Raw genomic sequence first — 26,861 nt, forward strand, 5'->3', positions numbered from 1 at the left:
ATTAAAGTTGAATAATTTTGTAAAATATAAAAAACTGACAAATTATAGTAATTTCATTAAAATAAAAATTAAATTGTTACATATCTTTTTGTGAAATTTGATGTAAAAGTATTTAAGGTAGACAATAAATCTTCTCAATTCTATTTGACTCAGGAGGTAACCAATAAAAAGTCTTCTTTTGTTGTAGTGAATAACAAACGAGAGAATTGAAAGGAAAATTTTCTTGATCTTAAAATCATATTAACAATATGTGGTAGAATAAAAGAATTACAAAAAAAAAAAAAAAAAACCCTATTTTAAGGTATCATATTCAACAAAATAAACTAATTCATATAATTATTTAAATCTTTATGACATAAATAATTAATTATTAAATTCACATTCCACATTTATATTTTTCTTTTTAATTACTATTAATGATTTCCTCATTTATTAATGACAAATTTTTTTGTTACACAATGTATTGAGGTTGTTAATATTAATAACCAACACTTTATTTTCTCCATTTGGGTAGTTCATGTAGGTGGTGTTTGAAAAACCCAAATTAGTAGAAGAAATATTATATTAGGTTTAAATGTTGAATTTAATGATAATGAAAACCATAAAGTTTGAAATTAATTTATTTTTAAAAATAATATATTTTAGAAAATTTAACATTATATAATATCCCATGAAGATAAAAAGTATATTGTTTAAGTGAAGTAATCAAATCTTCATTTAATAGTAGAACTTGTATCAACTCAAATCCTCGTCCAATACCATGTTTTAATTTCAAAATTTTAGTTATAAGAATAAAATTAATTAAATTAATTGAAAAAAAATTATTTTTAATTTTAATTTATTTTATATGGTAATGACTATATTTCAAAAGAAGTTCAATTTTTAATTAATATATATTTTTCATAGATTCATCACTTCTATTACTATATTTTTTATTTTTAATTAATTAGATTTAATCATAAATAATAAATGAATTATATGAATATTTATGATTTAACATAATTTAAATTTACCCTAGAAATATCTCTAATGAAAAATATGAAAAGTATTGTGAAACCAAAGTTTGATTAATCTCGTATTTTATAATAATAAAATAAGATTTGAATTAATGCATGTTTTATATTAAATGTGTTTAGATAAAAAGATTTTCAAAGTGGTGAATTACAAAAATGAATCAAAAAGAAAAAGAGTATCTTAATGGGAGGATCAATCAAAATCCTACTATAGGATTTTTTTTTTATATGGTTGTTGGTGTATTATGTTTAAACTATATTTCCTTTTAACTTAAAGCAATTGAAATTCTCCAAGCGCTAAATTATTTTAAATTATTTTTATATTTGAATGATTTCATGAATTGAATTAGGTGGTGTTTGTTTTCTTACTTAAACCTTAATGCTTAATAGTATTAAATATTAGATTGTTTGTTTTTATAGTATTTTATTTCTATTAAGTATTAAAAAGTAAAAAACCAATATGTTATTTTTTCTATTTAGAAAAAGCTACATATTTTGGCTTTTTCTATTTAGTAAAAAGTTTATAATAAGTTATGAAAAAGTAGAAAAACAAACAACCTAAATTCTAAAACTAAATTGCTTTTAGCAAAAAGCCAAAAAAACAAACACCACCTTAAACTTTGAGCTAAATTCTTTTTGAACTTATCCTAAAATGGATTTAAAAAGGGTTACACAAGTTGTTGAGGGTTCTAGATCTCAAATTGGACTACTTAAGCACTTCATAATGTAATCTATTAAGGGGGTTAACTGATTGAAAGGTCGTTTTTATCCTCTCTCTCTTCTAGTGGTTAGGTTGTAGTTGGTTGGGGTAGAACCTTGACCGATTGAGGATAGGTTCAACTAGTTGAGAGTCTAAACTCCAATGGTTACTTGCTATTACAATTAATGTGCAATGGCTAGCAAATTGTTCACTCGATTGGTCCATTGTTCACCCTAAATTGTGCCTTGTGATTAGTTTAGGTTCCAAGCCTTTATAAAAAGAATCTAAACTTCATTGTTCTAAAGAATTTGACATTCCAAAATCTTTCTTGAATATATTTGACCATGAGGGGAGTGTTTTTAAGTACACGTTGTTTTACAATTGCATATCCATTTAGTGCACTTTAATCCTAATTTATAAACTTAATCTTATATTAGGATTTTGTGAGTTCAATTCTCAATCATTTCCTGTAATCTTTCGGAGGTGAACTTAAAGTATGGAGCATCACTTGAGGGAAACATCTAAGCATGAGATCACATCTGTTGAAGAAATTGTAAGTACCCATTGACGCCAATCAATCCAATTATAATGTTTGGAGGATTGAAGAGAGTGAATGTAGGCTAGTTTATACGGAATCACTATAAAAATCTCGAGTTTGCATTATCTTTTTCTTACTAATTTTATATGTAATTTGTTTGCCATTATACTTGTTATTAATTGAATATAATTACCACTTACATTCGTATACTTTTATTTTTTTTTTAAAGTGAGCATCACCATATTGACTCCCTTCATAGTGATTGATTACTTTAGGTCAATATAGTTAAAATCTCAACAAATATATTGGATTATTGAAAAATGTCAGAAAGGGAGAAAAAAGGAAACCATTACGTTAATTGAAAAAAAAAATTAAATTTTATTATAAAAAGGATTTAACTATAAAAATCTTATTTTTTTATATTAAAAATATAAAAATATAAAAATTATAAAATTTATAATTCATTCCTAAAAGGTTAGATTTTTTTAAATGATAAAAAGGGCAAGTACACATAATTAATTATGCCAAATCTAACATCTCAAATATTCTATTAATTAACATTTATTCATTTTCTTTTGTACTCCCTTTCATACAAAATTTTGAAGTAATGTAATTCAGAAAAAAAAAAATATATATAAAATACAAGGATGAGTTTCTAAATTATAAAAGATAAGAGGTCCCCCCAATAAATTTTCTTTGTAGGAAAAATTCGAGGCAGGTACGCTTTTTTGCATGCACTGCAAATGTCTTTTCCCGTCATTATTAATTTAATTTTATTTTCTTAGATATTTATTTTTAATTTTAAGCCGGAGAAAAAAAGAATGAAATTAGTTGAAAACTCTATGAATTGACTCTTGGACGCAATGAATAAAATATAGGGACGCAGAAGAAGACAAAAGGAGTAAATCCGAGGGCAAATAAAAATTAGAAGGAACAAAGAGGGGCTACCAGAAAAGAAAAAGTAAGGAGTCAGAAAGCATTTCTCACACACCTCCTTTTCCTTCCTCCACTCCACAAAACCCTCACCGCGGCTCCACATAAAACACAGTCCTGCAGGGAGGGAGTAAAACGGGGAGGGGCAATAGCGATTACCCAATAGCGTTATTCACACTCCTTTCTTGGCTTCTCAACGTTACATGCATCTCCTCTTCTCTCTTCGATCCTCTCTTCTCTATTAAATTCAGTTGGTGTTTGGAGTCTCTCGAATCAAAACGCTGCGTTTCGATCTCGAACGCCATGGAAATGGCTTCTATTTCTTCGAGTCCGAGGACTGTAGAGGAGATCTTCAAGGATTACAGCGGTCGTAGAGCTGGTGTTGTGCGTGCCTTAACCTACGGTACTCGAATCTTCGCCAATCTCTCTCTTTTTCTTCTTTCTCTGTTTGGAAAATTGTCTCACCCTGTTGTGTTTTCTTTGTGTTTCTCTCAGATGTTGATGAATTCTACAAGCTCTGCGATCCAGGTGAGGTTGATTTCGTTTTTTTTTCTACTTGCAACTGTAGATCGGTGTTGTGGTTTGGTGAAATTGAAATTTCTGATTGTGATTGTGATTGTTTTGTTTTGAATTTCGTGGCTTTGTTTGGATTAAGGTTGAATGGAGAGTCAGTTTGTCCTTTGTTTGGTTGCTGAGAATTCGGAGGAAAAGAAATAGGAATTGAAATTTGAACTTGCACTGTGCTTTGTGCTGGTGTACTCAATTTCTGTTTTTTAATTTTGGGTAATGTTATAATTTTGTTTCCACAATTTTTATGTTTGTTGAGTGTTCAAGATTCAATTTTTATGTATTGAGATGCATGAAAGCAACACAATTAGAGCTTTGGTAAAATCACTGTGTATGATTGAATTGAATTTGCATTAGTTCTGATAATAGCAGTGTGTATGGTTGAATTGAATTTGCACAGAAGCAACAAATATAGTTCTGATAATGATAGATAATTTTTTGAAATTATTTTGTTCTTTTGAATTTTGAAACATTGAGCGCCTTTACTTAGGGCGGGGAATGAAAGTTACAAATGGATTTCTCCCGAATTTTGTTTTTTTTTGCTTGCAGCAAGAAAACTTAAGGTTTTCCTTCTTTTTTCTTTGTTTTCATTAATGTAGTGCTTCTTGTGAACTAAAGCGACAAAAATATGTATCGTTGCAGTGTTTCGTTATCATAATCATAATGTGTTGGCTTCTTTTTTGTTCGTCGCAAACTAAAACGACAATATGTAAATAGTTTCAATGTTTCATTTCTTTTTCCTTCCTCTGGTTTTTTGTCCTCATAGCTTCTTCCTTCTCCTTGTTTAGAGAAAGAGAATTTGTGTCTGTATGGTCATCCAAATGATACTTGGGAAGTAACTCTTCCAGCAGAGGAAGTTCCTCCAGAGCTCCCTGAGCCAGCGCTTGGGATCAATTTTGCGAGAGATGGCATGAACCGCAAAGACTGGCTTTCACTGGTTGCTGTGCACAGTGATTCTTGGTTGCTCTCTGCAGCTTTCTATCTTGGTGCTCGCCTTAACCGCAATGAAAGGTAAATTATCTTTCTTTATAGCAGCTTTGCATGTGGAGTGGATTGTGGATGATGGTTTGCATTCAATGTGCTTTGGATGCATTTGTAAATTTTCTTTTGCAGAATATTCTTAAGAAAGTAATCTTAGATCTTTCTCATGTTAGCTTGCTCACTAATATTAAATTCTTTTTTCCTGTTAAATTGTTGGTTGTTGTTTGATTTTCTTGACTGGACATGCCTTACAAGCATGACCCTGGTTTTCCTACATCAAGTATTAAGCTCAATGGAATGTTTAACCATACTGCTTAAGTTCCATCATTTAATGCAGTAACTGTTATGATGGTCAATTTATTGATTAATGGAACAATTTGTGAGAATACTACATGTTATATTTTCATTTTTCAGAAGAGGTGCAAACCTGGAATGTGATATAGGAGGTATAGAATATAAAGCTTAGGATTGATCTGGTATCACCAACAGAGTTAAATGACAAACAACTAAATCAGTGCTGCGTTATGGTACTGAGGATGCATTAATCCATGTTGAAGCTTAAAATGTTTTGGTGTTACTCATTTGAATCCAAAACCTGTGTACCTTGAGCTCATATGATTGATGGGATAATTTATTATAGTATTACATACTTTTTCCAATAATTTATTATAATGTTATTAAACAGATTACCAGTCCTACACCTCAACTCCCTCCATATTGACATCAAAATTCTGGAAAGATCTTCTTGACTCCAGGCAGTTGGTCATTATCCAAGCACATTGAGAATGTAGCACCCTCTCCTTAGGCTTTCCAACCCATCAACCTTATGCCTGCAGATGTTATTCTATTACACTCCTTCCAATGTTCCCAAGTGATGCAAAAGGCTACATCCCTCCCAATTGGCCAGCATTAGCTTCATTATTTCTGGTAGGACTTTTGGCAGTTTTCAGGCCAATCAACTTGGTGGGAGGGCTGTACAAGTGGTTGGCCAAGGTGCTGGCTAATGGGTTAAAGGGGGTGTTAGCTAAGGTGATTTCAAAGGCCCAAAATGTGTTTGTGGAGGGTAGACAAATTATGGATGCAGTGCTTATTGCTAATGAAGGCATAGATTCAATCTTGAAAAGTAATAGAGGGACGGTTATGTGCAAATGATGTTTTTGTGCTGGCTGTTAATGTGGTTTGAGGCAATCTCTGGGTTGAGAGTTAATTTGGATAAAAGTAAACTGATCCATGTTGGAAGGGTGGAGAATGTGGAAGAGTTGGCTTCAGAGCTCAGTTGTAAGGTGGGAAGGCTGTTGTTTACTTAGGAATGCCGCTGGGTGCTCCATTTATATCTGTACTTGCTTGGGATAGAATTGAAGAGAGATTCCACAAGAGATTGACTATGTGGAAGCGACGATATATCTCTAAGCGGGGGAGAATCACCTTGATTCAAAGTACTTTGTCCAGCCTGCCTATTTATTTCATGTCTATTCTTTAGTTGCCAAGAGGGGTTAAAATGAGATTGGAGCAAATACAAAGGGATTTTTTGTGGGATGGTGGGGCTCTTGAGTGAAGACCTCACTTAGTAAGGTGGACGAACATTTATTTGGATAAAAGAAAAGGAGGGTTGGGGGTTAAGAGCATTACGACACTCAATAACGCTCTCCTTGGCAAATGGAGTTGGTACTTTGCAAATGAAAGAGAGGCTTTTTGGAACCAAGTGACTATGGGGAAATATGGGGAGAAAAGAGGAGGGTGGAGTTCTTGCGAGGCTAGGCAGGGGTATGGAGTTGGGTTGTGGAAAGCAATTAGAAAGTTAGGGCACCTCGTGAGCTCTAGACTTGCCTTTGTGGTGGGTGATGGTTAGAGGGTGAGTTTTTGGAAGGATAAGTGGTGTGGAACTACACCTTTGTGTGAATCTTTCCCTTCTTTATTTGCTCTAGTAGCATCCAAAGAGGCTTGGGTGAGTGATGTTTGAATTGTTTCAGCAAGCGGGGAAAAAGGGGGAAGTTGGAGCCCTTGATTCTCTAGACCTTTCAATGATTGGGAGATGGATGAGGTGGAAAGGTTGCTGTTATGTTTGGGTGGGAAGATGGTGAATTTGGATGAGGAGGATAGGGTGAGGTGGTTGGAAACTGAAGGATGACAATTTCTCAATAAAGTCCCTTTACAAAGCCTTAGAGCCGGATTCATCAGTTTCTTTCCCAAGGAAGACAACTTGGAACTTTGTGTGCAGCAAAAAATAAGCTTCTTTGCTTGGGAGGCATCATGGGGAAAAGTTCTAACTTTGGACTGAATTCAAAAGAGGGGATGGACTTTATCAAAAGTGTATGAGGAGTCCATCAACCATCTTCTTCTCCATTGCAAAAAGACAAGGGAAGTGTGGATGTTGCTTTTTACTTTATTTGGAGTATCTTAGGTGTTTCCCTCTTCGGTAAGGGAAACCCTCTTGGGGTGGAACAGATCTTTTGTGGGTAAAAAGCGTAAGGCTGTTTGGCAACTGGGTCCGTTATGTTTGTTTTGGTCAGCTTGGAAGGCAAGGAATATAATTGCCTTTGAAGATAGTGTGTTGTCCATCCAAAGGCTAAAAGCTTCTTTTGTGTATTTACTTTGGTTGGAGACCAAATTGTTTATAAAAGGTGGTCCTTTGACCTTAATAGATTTTATTGATTGGGTGGATTCTCAGTGAGGGAGGGGTTGTTTTTTGTATATCTTGTTGGACTTTTTTGTTTCAGCTGTAAGAGGGTGAGTGTCTCTTTCATGGTTTTAAAAGGTGCGCCTAGGGGCAATGCGGAGCTCCAGCGCCTCGCCTTACTCAAGGTGCAGCCCGTTGAAGAAGGGACTGCCTAGGCACAAAAGGTGTGCGCCTTTGGCCAGGCACAAAGCTCCAAAAAGGCATGCTTCTCTATTTCTTCTTCTCCTCTGTCATGATCCACTTCTAGCCCTAATCTGGGCATTTTTCTTTTGTTTTTATTTCACCAACAAAACGTTGCGTTTTGCTGGTGGAATAAAAACAAAAGAAAATGTCCAGATTAGGGCTGGAAGTAGATTGTGAGATCGTGGGAAGAAGAAGAAGAAGCATATTTTTTAACAGCCCAAAGTGAGCTTTAAAAAAACAAAAAAGCCCAAAATTAAGGCTCAATAGAGAGTAGAGATTGAAAAGAGAATATAAAGAAGAACTAAAGAAGAAGAAGAGAGGTGCGTACTTGGTGGTTGGCGTTGGCGTAGCTTCGATCCATCACCAAGTCTCTTTGGGCATTTAGATTTGTATTTTTATATTTTTATTTTTCTATCATTTATTTATTATGATAATGAAATTGCCAAAGAAAAATTAAAAATACTTATTTATCTAATTGTTATTTTATTTATTTATTTATTATAATTAATTAATTTATTTATCTATTATTTATTTATTATGATAATGAAATCGTGAAACATGGAAACTACTTATTTATCTAATTGTTATTTTCGTATTTTATGTATTTTTTATTTTTATTTAATTAATTTATTTATTTTGATAATGAAGTTGTGAAAGACGGAAACTACTTATTTATCTAATTGTTATTTTATTTTATTTATTTATTTATGTATTTATTCATGATGAATTATGTATTTATTTATGATAATGAATTATCTATTTATTATGGTTATGAAATGAATACATTATGTAATATTTTTATTTTATTTATTTATCTATTTATTATGATAAATGAAACAATCATGATGCATAGTTTTTATGCTTAGAACTATTTGTTTTATGTTTTTTGTTTATTAGATTGAAATTTTAGATAATATTTGATGATATATGCACTTAGGATAAATAGACAGTTATTAAATTTAATTGTATTATATAAAATTATATATGTAAAATAGACAGTTATTAAATTTAATTGTATTATATAAAATTATATATGTAAAATACGATGCGCCTCACTTCACTAAAGCCCTCGCCTTAATGTACCTTGCGCCTTAGGCTCCAAGAGGACTTTGCGCCTTGGTGCGCCTTGAGCCTTTTAAAACTATGGTCTCTTTCCTGTACATCTTTGGGTCGCTATTTTAGCACCTCATCGTAATACAATACTTTTACTTATTTATCAAAAAAATTATTTCTGGTGGGACCCAATGAACCTCGGAGAAAGAAGCATTGATTGCATTTCCTGAACCACCATTTTATCTGCACTCTTCCTGTCTGCTTTACATATGCAACATCAATTAGTAATGATCATACTCTTCCTAACTCATCAAGTGTCATACCTTTTGCCATGTCAATTCTGACACACAAAAAGCAAAAGGAATATAAAAAAGGAGGCCACCTTCAGAGGGGACATAGGCTTAGTGCCCCATCCTCTCAAGCTGGAAAATCCTCCAAACCTCACCATTGCAGAAAAATCATAGACATCTCTATTGCTTCATCACATTCATTTTTTTTTAATTAAATTTATCCAAAATAAATTTGACCATGTTTTTATTCATTTCTTTTGTCAATACTATGGTCTATTGAAGTTGCATTCATCGTGAGCTACATAGAGAAGCTTTTGCTCTCCCTCTCTCCCTCACACACTCACACACGCACACTACTTGGGTGAAATCATCAAGATTCTAATGATATTTTCCATCTTTGTTTCTTGCTACAACCAAACCACAATGTCTAAAAGTATCTCTAGCTGTCATTATCATTTCCCTCATTCTAATATGAAGTTTTTGTGGAAAATTCTCTTTTTGCAAACATTTTTCATGCACACAGGAAACTGAACCTTATCTAAATCTTGAGGAAAGGTCATTGTGATTATTGTAGAGTTTTTGAGGCATTGATAGTTCTGGAGTGCCAATTGGAGGCCTTGTCTTTCTTCATATGCCTTTTAGGTTGGTGAGATGGACTTAGGGAAAGTAAACATCATCAATTCAATATAGATGAGTCGCCTGCCTATGGCAGTATTATGCTTATTACATGTTCTGATATACACATGGAGTACTTTAAAACCTCATAAAATGCTTGACTGGAAGTCATAAAACTGGATTTGGGTTCAATTCACCATGTGGCAGCATGCAGTGTTACAAAAAGGTTGCCACTTAAGTTGTATTACAGGCCTCAAGCACCAGCGAGTGGGAGATCCAAAAGGCCGTATTATCCCACCAAAGAACAAAAAAATAAAAATAAAAATCCACATGGCCCACCTATTTAGTGCCTGAAATTGTTTGGCACGCAGAGCACAAGTACTGGCTTATGTACTTGTTCTTAAGCTATTTTTGCTTGTATTTTTGTAAGGTTTATTTTGCCTAGCATTATCATAAATACAGCTTGCATTCATATAAGTTTGCCTTTTTTTTTTTCCCCACAGGAAACGTCTATTTAGTATGATCAATGATCTGCCCACTGTCTTTGAAGTTGTAACAGAGAGGAAGCCTATAAAAGACAAGCCTAGTGTGGATAGTGGAAGCAAATCTCGAGTCAGCACAAAGGTGAGATGGATCAAACTTGATATGTAGTTTCTCATTCTTTGTTTGTTTGTTTGTTTTTGTTTTTGTTTTTTGTTTTGTTTTTTTCTATAATGTTTTTAAGGTGAAAATAAAATTCAAATTGGTGTAGTGGAGCATTCAATGAAGGATGTTTGTCCATGATAGCATGCTACAATTATAATGTTATTGAAGTAAGCAAATATTAGAGAACTAATTTCTTGTAAGGCCATATTTGGTTGATGATGGATAGGATAAGTGACAAAAGAACTTATCCAACCTCTTTTTTATATCCCTTCTATCAGGATATAATAATCCTGAATTGACATGAAATATAAATTTATTTCTCATCCATTTTCTTCATTTTTTTTTTCTTTTCAGATTTTTATATCATTCATTTTTCAAATAAATACATAAATTTAAAATTTTAGTTCTAAAGAGGAATTGCAAAGACGTGTATACTAAATTGTAAAATAATACTAGTATATAGTATTATTTATAATATCTTATATATACAAAATGTTTTTATATATTTAACAAGATAATGTAATTTTTTATTTATTTATAAATTTTAAATATTTTAATCATGAATATGATTCAAAAGAAATAAAAAATGGTTAATTTCATTCATCTCCTTTGAAGTTTGATCTAAATACACGTAATCACCATTAGTTTGAAATTTCATCAAATACCTCCTCTAACTTTCTCATTTATTATTTTCATTCACCTCTCCTTTGATTCAAAATGGGGAGGTAGTTGATGAAATTTCAAAAACTCATAGTGGTTAAGTGTATTTAGCCCAAACATCAAGGACGTGAGTAAAATTTACCCAATAAAAAATTACTTACAAAATTATAAATTGTATAATGATTTCCAAATAATACTAATCATAATAGAGATTTTATATTTTTTTAATAGCAAATTCCTGGGATATAATATAATTTTTTATTTTTAAAAAAAATATGTAATATTGAAATGTAATATGTTTTCTATTTTAGTTTTTATTTTTTCAACAAATCAAATATAAGTAAAATATAATATATCTCAATGGATATATATATCCAAAGATATCATATCCTAATAATGATATCTTATAATACGTATATCCTACCTATTTAGCTAATCAAATATAGTCTAAAAATTTAAAAAACACTTTTATCCTTCATTTATTATCTTTCCTTATCAAGACACTTATCTCTATAGCCATTAACTGAGTTCCTTTTCTCTGTAGAGGGGGAATGAAGGGCAAGTGAAAAGCACCCCGAAGCTGGCAGCAGATGAGAGCTTTGAGGAGGAGGAAGATGAACATAGTGAAACCCTCTGTGGGAGCTGTGGTGGGAACTACAATGCTGATGAGTTCTGGATTGGGTGCGACATCTGTGAGAGGTGGTTCCATGGAAAGTGTGTGAAGATAACACCTGCCAAGGCTGAGAGCATTAAGCAATATAAGTGTCCATCTTGCAGCTTAAAGAGGAGCAGGCAGTAGTAGTCCACTAAAACCAGTGGAGGGGGATTAACAGTGTTGCTTTGGTGCCTGACAAAGTAGTATAGCAATAGAACCTTTTGGGGCTTCTCATGGACTTTGTTGTTGTGACCTTTATTTAGTACCCAGATGCTCTCAGAGGGTGGAAGGTTCTCCTTGCCACCTTGAATGTTTGCTTCTATTTTTCATTTTAGTCATTTTCTATTTATGACAAATGCATGGATGTTATTTGCTTATAAGGCCTTGGATTTTTTCCCTTAATAGTAAAAATTATTTAATCAAATGGGCTTAGTTAAGTTTGCAGGGTGATTCTGAGAACTGAATTATGTTCAAATGGTGCATTAATATTTCTGTTTCTGTTTGGCATCATCCCAACCTTTGATTATGTTAGAGGCAGGTCCCCCTTCATGTCACTGTACATGTATGTTTGGTGCTCCTTATGGTTAAGAAATCTGCTGAACCCAAAAATTGTAACTGCAAATGGGTTTGCAGATTAGATGTCTCATGTGATCAAAGTCGGGATGGCCCAAACTGGTAAAACTATGTCATATTTATGAATGAATAAAAAACATCAGAGATGCCCTCAAGAGGGCAAAAGATGAAAGAGGCTTGTCAACTTGGTGGTTTGAGTCAGAAGGCAAACCCTTTACCCTCTAAAGAAGCCAATTCTGAGTTGGGTTGAGGCTCGAAACCTTAGATTTCTTCGCCAAATGAGTTGAAATTGGGAAGGAAGCTTACAGTTTGAAAAGTTTGGACTCTGCTACTTGGTTTATTCCGACAGTTAAAGACAGTCTCTGGCATCTCCAGCCCCTAGAGTCCATCGCCACCTTGACTTTTCTGTCCCCAACTGTTGTTTGTCTTGGTTCCTCTTGACTATAATCCTCCCTGCCAGGCTTGCTCATGCAATGCCTGGAGGCCTTGGGTCGGTCAGTGCCAATATGGGTTCTTCTCGTTCTGATGGCTCCGGAAAAGAACGCTTGCGCTGGACACAGGAACTACATGATCGGTTTGAAGAGGCTGTTAATCAGCTTGGTGGTGCCGATAGTAAGTTTGAACTCAATTCAAAGTGCACTGCACCCATGGGTTCATTCTTATTCTTGCATGTTTTGGTCATTGATGCATGGTTTCCTTGATATATTAATTTGCATATACGCAGGAGCAACTCCAAAGGGAATCTTAAAGGCTATGGCTGTTCCCGGACTAACCATTTACCATGTTAAAAGCCACCTGCAGGTGTCTCTCTCTCTCTACACATCTAAACCATTAATTGACCTTGATATCACATTTTTTATGTAGGCTTCAGTGCCATGCTGCTGGAGCCTGGTGCTCTTGAGGTTCTGAGTGTGGGTATCCTATAGGAAGTTTCAGAACAATGAGCTTTTTAGGATAGCTACTTCCTGGATTTCAAGGCAGTGCATATTGGGTTTAGTTTAATTTGTTTATTTCATGTTTGTTTCTTTGGAAAATTGTGAACCTGAAATCTCGAAACTTGTATTATATATCATCTGCTTGCTTCAAACTATTAAACAGAAACTTTGTCGGTTTAGCTATGGAAATGCTTTTCTGATGAATGTTTTGGATTGTCTCAGAAATACAGAATATCAAAGTTTGTACCAGAATCATCCAGTAGTAAGTTCAGAGCGCTTACACCAAATTTCTGAGCTAAGAACTTAGTGCTTGTTTACCAACGTTTTCCAAAATAATATCTGGAAAGTTTTTTAAAAGAGTAGTCAATTATTTTCAGAAATAAATTTTCGTTTGAAAACTGATCGAATACAAAGACGTCATTCTCTCTTTCTTGCAGGAGCCAAGTTTGAGAGGAGAAGCATTTCAGAAATGTTGCCTAATTTCAGTACAACTTCGTAAGCTATTACTTCCTTTAATCGTTTCAAAGCCTAAGATAAAATTGCTTTGTGTTATAATGATGAGGCTTATTCCGTATTTTCATTGATTTCCGCAGGGGTGCTCAGCTTAAGGAAGCATTACAAATGCACATGGAAGTAGAAAGGCGTTTGAGCGATCAACTTGAGGTGCCGCTTCATTTGTGTAAATAAGCTTATAATTAGATCTAGGAAAAAGACATCTCGCATTTTGGCTAATTAGTTTTGTTTTCTCAAAGGTTCAGAAGAGCTTGAAGCTGAAAATCGAAGCCCAGGGAAGATTTTTTGAGAGAATTGCAGAAGAACAACGCAACTGGGTGAGCATCATGAAACCCACCAACCTCTTCTCCCCCACATCACTGCCTTCCCTCTGCGAAGAGTCTGAGTCAAATGCAAAGGAATCCGATTCTGATTCAGATTCCAACAAGACCGACATGCAATATGAAGGATTTCAAGCGAAGAAGCCTAGACTAATGGATGATCACATTTACCCTCCAAGGTTCAAACATGCATCACCCAGTTCGGGATCCCACGATCCAACCACCATGCTTCTTCCAAAGGATAATGTGAAACTTTCATATCCTCCTGCCCATGAAATCAGCTTTCCATGGAGTATCACTGCCTGCCCATCGCCTCTAGTCCCTGGGTTTTTATAGTTTTTGTGTAATAAGCTCCAAGATTTTTCTAAATAAAACCCATCTATATCTATAGCGCAGCAGTATAGCACATTAATCATCCTGATTGCGTGTGGATGAATGATGATATGGATTGTGGATTGTCCAACATGCACCAGCCTTGCTGCTCATTAACATATCATTTTTCATCCAGGTTCTTGGAACATGTATTGCTCTCCTTGTAATTTTAAATAAAGAGACATCATATCTTACTGTGTGTTAAAAGGAAAAAAAAATCTATCCATTTTGATGAATGCTATGCATTCCTCCGCCACTTCTCTATGAATCAATTGTTTTGTGATCACCGGATTATATAAAGTTCATGCATGGCTTCTTACAGCTTTTTAATGGTTTCAATATGCTAAATTTTCAACAAACTCATCGTGGCTATATTTTTTAAAAGGGGCAAAAAGACCATAAAATTGCAAATCTTAATATCCCACTTTCAATAGCCTAAAAAATAACCTATTCTAGACAAAAAAATACCCCTTTAGAACATTTTCCCACTAACCCACCCCTTAATTTACGTGTCTATTAATCTTTATCCTCTAACCCAATTCGTTACCCTAGAGGGAAGAAAACGCAGTTGACGCTTCCATTCATCCCAAGAGAACAAGCATGTAACATCCCTAGATTTTTAGATGATTTTTTTTTTTTTTTTGGATTTTGGAAGAAAAAATAGAAAGTTAAAAATCCAATTAAACTTAAAATAATCAGGAAAGTTAAATAACCTCAAAGAGTCAAAACTATATAATTAAGCTAGAAAAGAATTATATTAATTGGAGTATTAGGATAAGTGTAATTAATTTAGGAATATATTAGAATTGCTGCATGTCACACTTAAGGGCTACAAATGTCACACATGGAGATATGAAGAATTGTTAAAAATAAATTAGAAGCACCACATGTCACCATTAAAGGTTGTCAAATTTCACACATAGATGAAAAATTATTGGAAATGTAATAAAAGTACCACATGTGTGGGTTGCAAAATGTCCCACATAAAGATATGAAGAATTGTGCACTATAAGATAAAAGAAGTATACTTGAAATTTTGGTAGCAACTAAGGGTAGTTTGGATACCTCATGGCATAGAGAAGGACATTTACATCAACTCATATTTGAAAAGGAAATATAAAAGAGGAAAAATATAAAGAAAAACCATTTCACTTCATTTTTCCCTAGAGGTTTTCATCTCTACTTGAGGAGTAATTAGAGGTAAATAATCTCATCTTGCATTTTTCCTTTTTCTATTTTCTTCTTCTTTTCCACCTTTTCTTTGGGTTAGAGTTGTTAGAGATTTGTTTGTTTGTTTGTTTTTTTATTTTTTATTTTTTATTTTTTAATCTTTTGGATTGTTTGGTTACCAAGAAAATGAAGGAACAATATTGTAATTTAAGTTTGATTCACATATAAATGGTTAGAAGTGGATGAGAATGATATATTTTATGATGTTGATACCCAAGAGGAATTAGATGATACCTTTCAACCCATAATGAGTGAACCCTAATTTGTTTTCAATATTGGGAGGACCAAATCAAACTCAAACAATTTAATATAATAGATTTAGGTTTATGGAGATAATTTTATGAGAAAAAAGGATTTCTCAAGGATGAGGAATACCTTGTTTTTTCTTTATATATCTGACCAATTGGTAATTTTTGAATTTTTGTAAATTTTTGGTAAAGTATTAAAATCCCAAATTAGTTTTACTAAATAATAGACTCAATAATAAGTCCAACCATTCAAGTCTTGTTACTTTTAGACCATGTTAGCCCCATGAGAAAATTCTGGACAGATTGAGAAATACAAGAGTGAGGTTCATAGAGACAATTTGGATCAATTATGCTTTTAAAAAATTTCAAGATTATTTTTGTAGAATATTTTATTCCAAATTGTTTTTATATAATATTGGACTCCCTAGGTAATATAACCTATAAATTTCACCTCATTTGGACATTGATAGCCTAGTACAAATATTTTAAAGAAATGGGTAAGAAAATAGAGTGGTTCAAATAAGATAGCTTTGACCCACTTAGGTTTTTTAAAGTTTTGGGATATTTTGAATAATTATCATGATTCTTAATTATTTTTATATATTATTAATTAAAGGAAACTATATAATCTAATTTCATGCAATTCCGAATTTGTTTGAATAAGGAAGTAATTAAGGAAATATTAAAGGATTTTCAGTAAGGTATGCCAAGACAATTTTTATGTTTGAGAGTTTTGGTATTATTAGACTTTGTTTTAGGTTTATAAAATATTTTTAAAATCTTCTATACTCATCATATATTAGATCTAAAAGTTTTATAACTTTTAGAACTTGTTTGGTTGGTAAGAAAAATCAAGAAAATGAAGAGCAGTACAACATGCTTTGCTTTGAGCAATCTAGAACTAATTTAGGTTAAGGCTTAATTGATAATCTTTTGATGACCTTTTGACTTAAAAATTAATTTCTAAGGTTTGTAAACTCATCAACAAACTATTTCGCTCAAGTTTCTCTTGAATTAGACTCCATTTGCCTAGCCTTTCAATTTTAGAAATATTTCATATTTAAGTTACAGTGCTATCCAATTAAGAAAGAGTTAATAGAACTTAGAAGAATCATGGTTTTCATTTTTATGGAATTTCTAATTCTATAAGTCTACTTAAATTTTCTTTTATTAGGAGAGGAATTTGACTTTGTGGAGCCATCATACTGTGAGTTTTGCTGTACTTTTGATTATGAGAATTTTTAGGAGTGGTTATAATATGCATGGTTTTGCTAAGCTTTTCATAAAATAAATATCTCTTGCATATGTTATATTTATATCACTTGTTTAATTTCTCCAAAGGCATAAAATATATGTTGAATTCTTATTTGGTCAAAAATGCAAATGGATTTATGTTGAGTTGCAAAAATGAATGTTCCCTTGCTTTGAAGAAATTATTTGTGACCATGCATATGTTCACAAATAATGACATTACTGTTAGGATTGAGCTCTTAAAAGTAAGACATGATGTAACAAAGTCATACTTGACTATCCCTTTTACGTATTGATATTGATTTGAGCATTCAACTCATATCTCTTACATTGTACATGAGTTGACTGTATTAAGAGTTGCATAGATGATACAAATCATGTGTTCCTTGTAAGTAGATAAGTTGTTCATAGTTAGTTCATGGATTTGGACAATCTAGTAGAGATTGTAATGCACCACCTCTTAATTGGAGGGATAATTTATCTTGATTGTCAGGATGAGTTTGTCATGGTGAGTGCACTAGTGTATGTGGTGTACACTAGACATGACCTATGATGAATTATGACGTAAGACTATTAGTTATCATAATTCACTAAGTTACTATACTATATGGACTCTTAACTTTGAGAGGATATCGAATTTGTATTAAAATCAACAAGAGGCTTTGACCTATGGATGATACCTTAAAGTGGTAAAAAATCCTTATAGATTGGGTTATTGTTGATGGAAGTTGGTTGATAAAAAGTATTCTTAAAAGAGGCACTAATCTCATGGGATTGATATAGTGTGTCCCCTTGAGTGATTCAAAGGACATGTGATCATGAAATTCATGGCTTCAATAATTCCTTTAGTGGAATTTGACATACGTCATTTGGAGTTAGAGTATGTGAGTTGATCACATAATAAGTAAGATTTGTAACTCAAGGATTTGATAGGTAATCTTGATAGGTGATAATACTACCTTGTTAGATTACGAACACCAGTTCGTGGGGGTCTACATGCGGTGGATTGTAGGTTATAGACTTAAGCTTTGTCTTGTTATTATTTACATAGGATATTGGAGTGTAGTTAATTCTCTATAGTGGAATGTTGAATCAACGTTAGAATTGGATTATGAGACAACTAGTACTCCTATGGGTCCCAATGGTTCTCACTCTAAATTCATATACCATGTGAAAAGATTTATGAGGGTTGGATTGACTCTTGGTTCACTCTTGTGCATGAATGTGTTTTGGTTATTACACAAGATTGCATATGAGATGGTGAATAAGGTCTAGGGATTGAGGTAATTGATTAATTAGATGGACTTGTGTGGTTAATTAATCAATTAGGAATTTTGTACTAAATTAAGGGACCCAAGCACATGTGAGCTTAAGTCACTTAAGCTTGGTAGAAGAACCCTATAAATACCCCTTTATAAGGTTTTATTTTCCTAATGGCTTTTCAACTATTGTCTTCCATATCCAAAAAGAACGAGAGTCTAGGCATCTACTATTCCAAAGTCACTCTTTGGAGTGCCATGAACATGGTTTGAGTTATCTGGCGGAAGACTTTGGGTGTACGAGACTTCTAGAGCATTTAGACACATTCTTTATTGGGTAGATTTTGATTTGGGAACATCCAAATCGCATGTATGAGTTTTAATCTCTAGATCTGTATTATTCTATGGTTTTTTAAGACATTATTTTTGTTGTGTTAGATCTAAATATCCCTAGAAATAGATGTATGCACCTTACAAGATCCAGGACATGGGAACAGAGTAATCTAGGATTCCCAACAATTACATACCTTATAATTATGATACAACAAATTGTTAGACTTTGTGGACATTAATATTTAATAGGCATAATAGCACGAGATGTTTCATGCAGTTTGTTTCGGGACTCTACACCACTTATGTAGCAAGTGAGAGGCCTTAATATGAGATTATGGGTTCTAATATTGGACTAGGGTGTGGAGCCCGAAGTAGTAAAGTATGCTTTGTTGTGCCCCTAATGAGATGACAAAGAAATGAGTTTTTTTGTATAGTGATCTAGGGTAGTGAGACCCTGAACATTGTGTAGATGTAAGGGTTCATGAGTAGTAGGCTTGTGTATAGCCAATCGATTGACCAAAGATATGTCCAAACCTATGATTACATGTTTTACATCTCATATGTCTTTAAATGTTATTATGATTATTCTATACTAGTTTCCAATTACCAAAGTTATTAGAGATATGTTTTAAAATTGTATTTAATGTGGACTGAGCATCCTAACACTTATGTATCGTGACTTTTCATTGGACCTTGTGTTCACCTCGTAAATTAAATGTTTTTTTTTTTAGGTGAGCACTTTTGTATTTTTGTTAATGAAATAAAACCATCTTCTAAGAGCCAGTCTTAGGATAGAACTGTATTTAATGTAGACTGAGCATCCTAACACTTGTGTATTGTGACTTTTCATTGGACCTTGTGTTCACCTCGTAAATTTAATGATTTTTTTTTTCTTTCCAGATGAGCACTTTTGTATTTTTGTTAAGGAAATATAACCATCTTTTGGGAGCCAGTCTTAGGAGATATAGTTGTAGTGTTTTCCTTATTAGACTTGTGGGGCAGATAACCTATTTTAGTTTAATTTAGTTATTCTCTATGATGTGACTTATCTCATAAACCTTGCTTTCACTATCATTGTATCCAATTATTGTTTTAATAACATCATTGAGTTATGTTCTATACTTTTCATGCTCCATATATTTATTAGGATAATGATTCTACTTTGGATTTTGATTTGGAGTGGACTCATTGTAATAGCTAGTAGTAATGAATTAAATAGGCAATAATGATTATCTTAGTACTTAACTTTAAACATGCTTAATTAGATATTAAAAACAATTTAGTATTAATCTTGTTTAATTATGAATTAAACCTTGATTAAGGTTAAGAAGGATTAGTTAATGACTTAAGCATGCTTATTAGGTTCCTAGGGATTGATTAGAGTTATGAAAACCTAAAGGACTAATGGGCAGTTGTAGGTTTAATATTGGATAATTTGAAGGACTAAACAACAATTTTGGAAAGTTGAGATTGGTGGCAGCCTTATGGCCTGCCATTATTTTCTTGGCTGCTTGGGGACCCTTTATAAGGGCCTACAACCTCGTTTTGGAGCCTTGTCTCTGCAGCAGCCTGGGTTAGAAAGAGAATCTAGAGAGAAAAAGAGAAGATTTGAGGTAAGAAAGTAGATTAATTTAGTAATTTTGGTATATTTGGGTTCCTAATGATATTTTGAAACAAATTAATGGTAAAGTTTGTGTTAAAGTTGAGTGTAATCAGTTATAAACTTGTTTTAGTTATAAAACAGAATTAATTAAGGTTTAAAGTGTTTTAACTTAAGTATTTTATTGTTGGAAAGATCACCATACATCTTTGTTTAGTTTGATTTGATTGAAAAATAGATTAGTAAAACATGTGATTAATTAGGTTATTTGGACACTTGGGACTTGTTAATGGGTTAGACTTTAGGAAAATCAAAACAATTAGTGTTTGGTAATTAATTAGGGAATATTAATTGCACTATAAATATTGTTTAATTCAATTCAAATTTGATTTGAAAACCTGTGGGCATGTAGATTAGAGAATATGAGAATTAAAAATTAATAACAGTAAGTTGTTAAAAATTAGTAAGAAAAGAAAATGTCATAAGTTTTAATTGTATAAATTTTCATGGTTAGGAAACCTAAATTATGTTGTTCATTTTAATTCCTTGTAATAGGTAAAGATCGACTTCATAGAAGAATCACAAAGGGGAGGTTGGTGTAAGGTAGGAAATTTTATGTCGTTCCATGGTGTATCTTGGTTTCTTTCCTTGAAACATTTATTGAAATTTCATGTCATTTTTATGATTTCATGAAATGTTTTAATGTGTCATTACATCTCGATTTATTGTATTGAAATATTACAACGATATTGGAACGTATATTGGTATGAGGATTCATGGTTCAGTGTTATGGAAATGGTTCGTGGTGTGGTTGCATTGCAAAAAGGATATGGAATAATGACAGATGATATCCAGAGAATTGATTGATATGTGGGAAGTGTTTATGTGAGGCTTTGGACACTATCCTTTGATATATTGTTTATGTGGGATCGTGGGTCCTTGGGTCCTTAGGTGAAAGTCTCTAAAGCCCTCGAGGAAGACACTCCAATGTGGGTGTATGGGGTTGGTCCTATCCCTGGGATTTAGTCCCTAAAGACACAAGTTTGGTCCTACCCTTGGGTATGAGTCCTAGAAGACACGGGTTATGACTTACCCTTGGGTGATAGTCCCAGAATAGTCATATTATTATATTGACCAAGTATCTTGTGGAACATTGATATCTGATGTGTACATTGGTGGGGGTTAGCAGTTTATCAATTGTGAAATGATGGATGAGGAAAAATAGAGATGAAACCAGCAAACGCATGCATACATGTTTGACCTTATTGCATATTTGTTAATGGTTATAAAATGTTTATCATGCGTGCTATTATACGCTTAATTCAAGGGTTTTAAGGGTATGCTTAGGATGGTTATAAACTTTCCTATTGAGTTGTGAACTCACCCTATCCCTTCCACCTTTAGATGTAGGTTAGAAGACCTATGTTGGAAATAATGCTTAAGCATTGCTTTTCTGCTGATTGGATGCTTTTTGCTCACATTGAAATTGTTTTGAGGCTTTGCCTTTGTATCATACAAAGACTAAATCCTTTTAAGGAATGATGTAATGTATATTTTTCATGTACACTTGTAGTATGGGCTACCAGTAGTGAACCAGGAGGTTTTGGTATATGTAAAGTAATGTAGTACAAGTTTTTTTTTTTTTTGTGAAACAAATCATATTTTGTTAACTAATAGTTACAAAGTTTAATACATGATGTAAACCTCCTTATAACAGGTTTCCATAATATTCCCAAATTTTTGAAAGTACTTATGTTGTATTTGAGTATTAATTGTTAAGTCTGAAACTCAGGGTGTGACACTCACCATCTTCTAGCAAGCCCCTATGAGGGCAGGTCACTATAGGAAAGCCAACATGAGAGCAAAAAGCCTACACAAGGGAAAACACAAAGTAAGTTTCATTGTCCTTCTTCCATTTCAGTTCCTCCAGAGCTTTGAAAATGAACTTCCATGTAGTTCAACATATTAGAGTGAAAATGAACCCTAAGTGCCTAAATTATAGTCACAAATTGTGCTCTAATGGCACATATAGGAATGAATTATGCAATTGTAAAGGTTCAACTCACCCAACTTAACTCGAATTATTGCTAAGACCCTAACTATGAATCTAATAAATATTTTGAGCTAAATCTTAGGTTTAAAGGATGAAAATGATGTAAATTGAAGAAATCATTTTTCAGTCATGATAGAAAAGAGACTAAATATGCTTAAAACGAGCTCCAAGAGTGTGAAGTATAAGGGAAGTTTCGACAAATGAAAATGGAGCAATTCATAGCATGAGAATGAGAAATGAAGGTTATGGAAAGAGTTGGAGAGTAAGCAAACACAGGAAAGAAGGTTGAAAGATATAACTTGAAGTTCAAACATTCTAAATTGGAACTCAAAATCTAGCAACATGTACTATGAATTTAAGGTAAAATTTTGAGTACTTATCAAGTTCATTTTTAAGCATGCTATATATCCTTTCAAATCTTGAGAAGTTAAGAATCTAATGCTTTAAATGGTGCACAAATTGGAGCTAAAATGAGGAAGATATGGATAAATGAAGAGAATTGTGCAAAGAGAAATCAAAGGAGTGTTAATTTCATATGAACATGTTTCACATGATCATGCGAAATGAACCAAAGAGCTAAAATTATGTAGCAACTTATAAACATATGGGAATCACTTTGGCATTAACATGCGAATTTTCGTACGACCATGCCCAATGCACTAGAATGATGTTGGAATGCTACCAATCCACTTCTATGGAGCATCCTCATGTGAAATTAACATATTTTCATTAAAGACTACTGTGACTCAAATTTTACAATTTTGATTGAGAGCCCTTAATTTGAAAAAAATATTTTACATTATCTCTGGAATCTTGTCATGTGTCAACTTAACTTTTAACTTATAAATAGGGCATTAAAGTTCCTTTTTAGGGGTTCTTGGAAACTCTAAGGAGATCTTGGATTTTCTCGGGGAGAAAAAACGATATTGAAGATTCTTGGTTTGTTTTCTCTATTTTAATTAATTATTTCTAATTTATTTTATTCAAGAATGAGTCTTTATTTTTCTTTTATGGATCGTGTGAATGAAATCACCACCATGAGAGACTAAAAAACTAAGAGAAAACAATAGATAAAATAGCACTAAAAATGGAATGAATGAAGGGTTGATGCATAATAAATGAAATCAAAGACATCTTTTAATGTTAGTTTGAATTAGGGAATGGTACAATAACCAATTCTTTGATACTAGAGATTCTTGGTAAACCCTAGTTATATGAGGTTTTGCTATTGTTATCTATCCTAAGACAAATCTACACATAGTCGTGGGGGGATTCCCTCCACGTCATTCCCAGACTCAAGACACTTTGGTTGACTAGGGCAAACATATAACCCGTTTCGGATTACTCCGTCTGGACCAAGATAAGCTTCGTCTAACACCAGAAGTGAGAAGTTTTATTTCTTCCACAATGCCGGACGAAATGGACAGACCAAACTAGTTGGACCTATCAAATGAACAAATCAATCCAGTCAAGTCCTTAGGATTTCTGACATACGTGGTCAACCATGCTGTAGACCCTCAATTTTGTCCCTCAACACTGGCATTTATCCTTCGGGTGTCACATCCACCCATCGTTCACATATGGCACCACTGGGGCCCCTTTTGGGCTTAGTCAGTGTCCGAGCCTCGTGTGGGTTTGTCTATGGTCCATTATGGTGCATATGTGGTTCATTTTGGAGGGTCACCATGGCCATTTTCCTAGTCGTTCACATCACGCTATAGGAAGGAAGTGGGGTCATCCCGATGTTTTAGCTTAGTTGGAGTTTATAGGGGCATGTTGAGGTTTGGAGCACTTGGGCTTGTTTTGATCGTATCTTCCTCATCCAAACTCAGAATCAAGAACCGTTTCTTTTTATAGATTCCTTATTCTTCCAGGAACATTCTATAAAATTTTCAAAATTTTTTACAACCAGTCGGCTGGTTGGAAGCCAGTTCAACCGGTTCATCGAGTCAGCCGGTGTAGAACACTGATTTTTGGTAATTGTTTTGATCATATCTCCCTCTTCCAAACTCGGAATCACGTAACGTTTTTTTCATGGATTCCTTACTCTTCTAGGAACATTCTGTCAAATTTTCAAAAAAAATTTCCATCGGTTCGACCAGTTGGCATCCGGTTCGGCCGGTTCAGCCGGTTCATTGAATCAATTGCAGTAAAACACTAATTCTAGTAATTTTGGGGCCCAAATCCTACATGGCTCAGGCCCGTAAGCTCTAGATCGATTTTGGGAAATGTTGTGGGTCCATTTTGGGCCTTGGTTTTGGTTCCTTGCAGCCCACCACGAATCCATATGGATTATTGGTGGTGAAGCAAACTGAAAATTAAAGGGAGTGAGCTGGCCTCGTAAGTTTAAGAGAAGTAATGAGGAATGTGGTTCCCATGCTGATGAAGGGGATTTCGGTGCTGAAGGGGAAAGAACCCAGGAGGCTCAAATGCTAAGAGGGGTATGAGTATAAAAGGTGAGAGGATAGAAGAGCAAAGGACGGGAGGAGACATTTTGGAGAGGGGAAATTTTGCTGGTGAGAAAAACAAAAGGTCAGTAGCATCTTCTGAGTGGAGAGCGTGGGGGAAAGCTTCAGCACTGTGGTTTTTTTTTTAAGAGAAGAGTGACAACATCTCAGTTTTGGAAGTCATCATCGGCATACACGGATCATATTTGGTAGAGATTCTGAGGTAAGCATGTTGAATTTTTTTTTTTTACCTACAGTTTATCTTCCTCGTCTTCATATGCTTTTTCTCCTTCCTCATCATCTTTTCTTTCCTTTGATATGAAGATTGTATTGCTTGGGTGTGGATAATAAAGGCCACACATGATTGTTGTTGATTGGTTATGAATGGTTTAGGAACTTTCTGACCGAATTTGAGAATTTTTATCAACCAGCTGAACCGGTTGGGAACCGATTCAACCGGTTCAGGACCATAGCTGGCTGCCTCTATCAGCCATGAGGAACACCTGCCTTTCTTTGTCCAGTTCTCACTCATCCGAGTTCGGAATTGAGAACCATTTCTTTTGTTTGCTTCCTTAATCACTTAGGAACTTTTTGACCGAATTTGGGATTTTTTATCAACCGACTGAACCGGTTGGAAACCGGTTCAACCGGTTCAGCGCCATAGCTGGCTGCCTCTGTCAGCCATGAGGAACACCTGCCTTTCTTTGTCCGGTTCTCACTCATCCGAGCTCGGAATTGAGAACTGTTTCTTTTTTTTGCTTCCTTAATCATTTAGGAACTTTATGACCGAATTTGAGATTTTTTATTAACCGACTGAACCGGTTGGAAACCGGTTTAACCGGTTTAGCGCCATAGCTGGTTGCCTCTGTCAACCATGAAGAACACCTGCCTTTCTTTGTCTGGTTCTCACTCATTCGGGCTCGGAATTGAGAACCGTTTCTTTTGTTTGCTTCCTTAATCACTTAGGAACTTTCTGACCAAATTTGGGATTTTTTATCAACCAGCTGAACTGGTTGGGAACCAGTTCAACCGGTTCAGCACCATAACTGGCTGCCTCTGTCAGCCATGAGGAACACCTGCCTTTCTTTGTCTGGTTCTCACTCATCCGGGCTCGGAATTGAGAACCGTTTCTTTTGTTTGCTTCCTTAATCATTTAGGAACTTTCAGGCCAAATTTGGGATTTTTTATCAACCGAATGAACCAGTTGGGAACCGGTTCAACCGGTTCAGCACTATGGCTGGCTGACTCTGTCAATCATGAGGAATACCTGATCTTTCTTTGTTTGGTTCTCACTCGGCCGGGCTCAGAATTGAGTGACGTTGCTTTTGTTTGATTCCTTACTCATTTAGGAGTCTTCTAAAAAAATTTGGGAATTTTTCTCAATAGGTTGTACTAGTTGAGAATTGGTTCAACCTGTTCTGCAAAAGGACTTTGGGTAACCCTCGATTTGGCATTTTTCGAGCCCGTATCCATTTGCAATGGGGCACTTGTGAGCCATCTTGAAGGTTTAAGTCTAGGTTTAATTTCAGTTAGTATGGGCCAATTTTGAAGTTATGGATGGTGCGGTCTAGATGAGTCTAGTTTGATTTGTATGACAATTGGGGAGTCCCTTACCTCATTTCAACCAGCTTTCTTCCTTTTTAGCACAAACTTTGATGCTTGATTCTGAATACATGTTGCGTGGCTGACTCACCCTCCGCTGTAGCACATGGCTAGGGACTACAGGTACGCATCGTTGGTTTTGATTGTTGAATCATATGTATGCATGGTGCTTAATCTTGAATGTTTGTTAGGTGTTTATCGACCTTTTATGAAGCGCTTGGCTAAGGACCATAGGTATGCACTCTTTATTTTGGTTGGTTGAATTCATATGCATGCCAAATACCAACTAGGATTGTGTGATTTGTGACATCTATTTGGCTTAAGGTTTCATTTGATCTTTGACCCATATGCTCTCACATACCCAATTCATTAGTAGAGACCGAGTTCCGGGCCTAGAGGGGTGCTACCTCGCATGAGGTACGTACCCAATGGGTAACCTGATCCCCGGACCCAGAATCTAGTTTTCGTAGACCGTTTTTTCCATACTGGGGTCATTAGGGGTTTTTGTTCTTACTTAATTTTCCCTATTTTAAAAATAAAAATAAAAAATAAGTGGCGACTCCATACAACACCGTTCCTCACTGAGGGCGGGTTTTTCAAAACTGGAAAACATCA

The 26,861-nt window shown here is 34.2% G+C and overlaps 2 protein-coding genes across 2 annotated transcripts; both read left to right on the forward strand.

The window, feature by feature from the left end:
• The first annotated feature begins 3,205 nt into the window (after positions 1-3,205).
• LOC100259069 (PHD finger protein ALFIN-LIKE 1) lies at positions 3,206-11,934 on the forward strand. The gene is made up of 5 exons (XM_002265057.3): positions 3,206-3,587; positions 3,680-3,712; positions 4,540-4,762; positions 10,054-10,174; positions 11,400-11,934. Exons 1-5 carry the CDS (start codon positions 3,488-3,490, stop codon positions 11,652-11,654), a joined length of 732 nt encoding a protein of 243 aa, XP_002265093.1. The 5' UTR covers positions 3,206-3,487; the 3' UTR covers positions 11,655-11,934.
• A 101-nt stretch (positions 11,935-12,035) lies between these two features.
• On the forward strand, positions 12,036-14,459 carry LOC100243697 (myb family transcription factor PHL7). The gene is made up of 6 exons (XM_002264083.4): positions 12,036-12,695; positions 12,808-12,884; positions 13,241-13,280; positions 13,456-13,513; positions 13,612-13,681; positions 13,771-14,459. The coding sequence occupies exons 1-6, from the start codon at positions 12,557-12,559 to the stop codon at positions 14,185-14,187; spliced, it is 801 nt and encodes a 266-aa protein (XP_002264119.2). The 5' UTR covers positions 12,036-12,556; the 3' UTR covers positions 14,188-14,459.
• Positions 14,460-26,861: the final 12,402 nt, after the last annotated feature.

This window comes from Vitis vinifera, chromosome 8 (genome assembly GCF_030704535.1).
Source record: "Vitis vinifera cultivar Pinot Noir 40024 chromosome 8, ASM3070453v1".
Lineage (NCBI taxonomy): Eukaryota > Viridiplantae > Streptophyta > Magnoliopsida > Vitales > Vitaceae > Vitis > Vitis vinifera.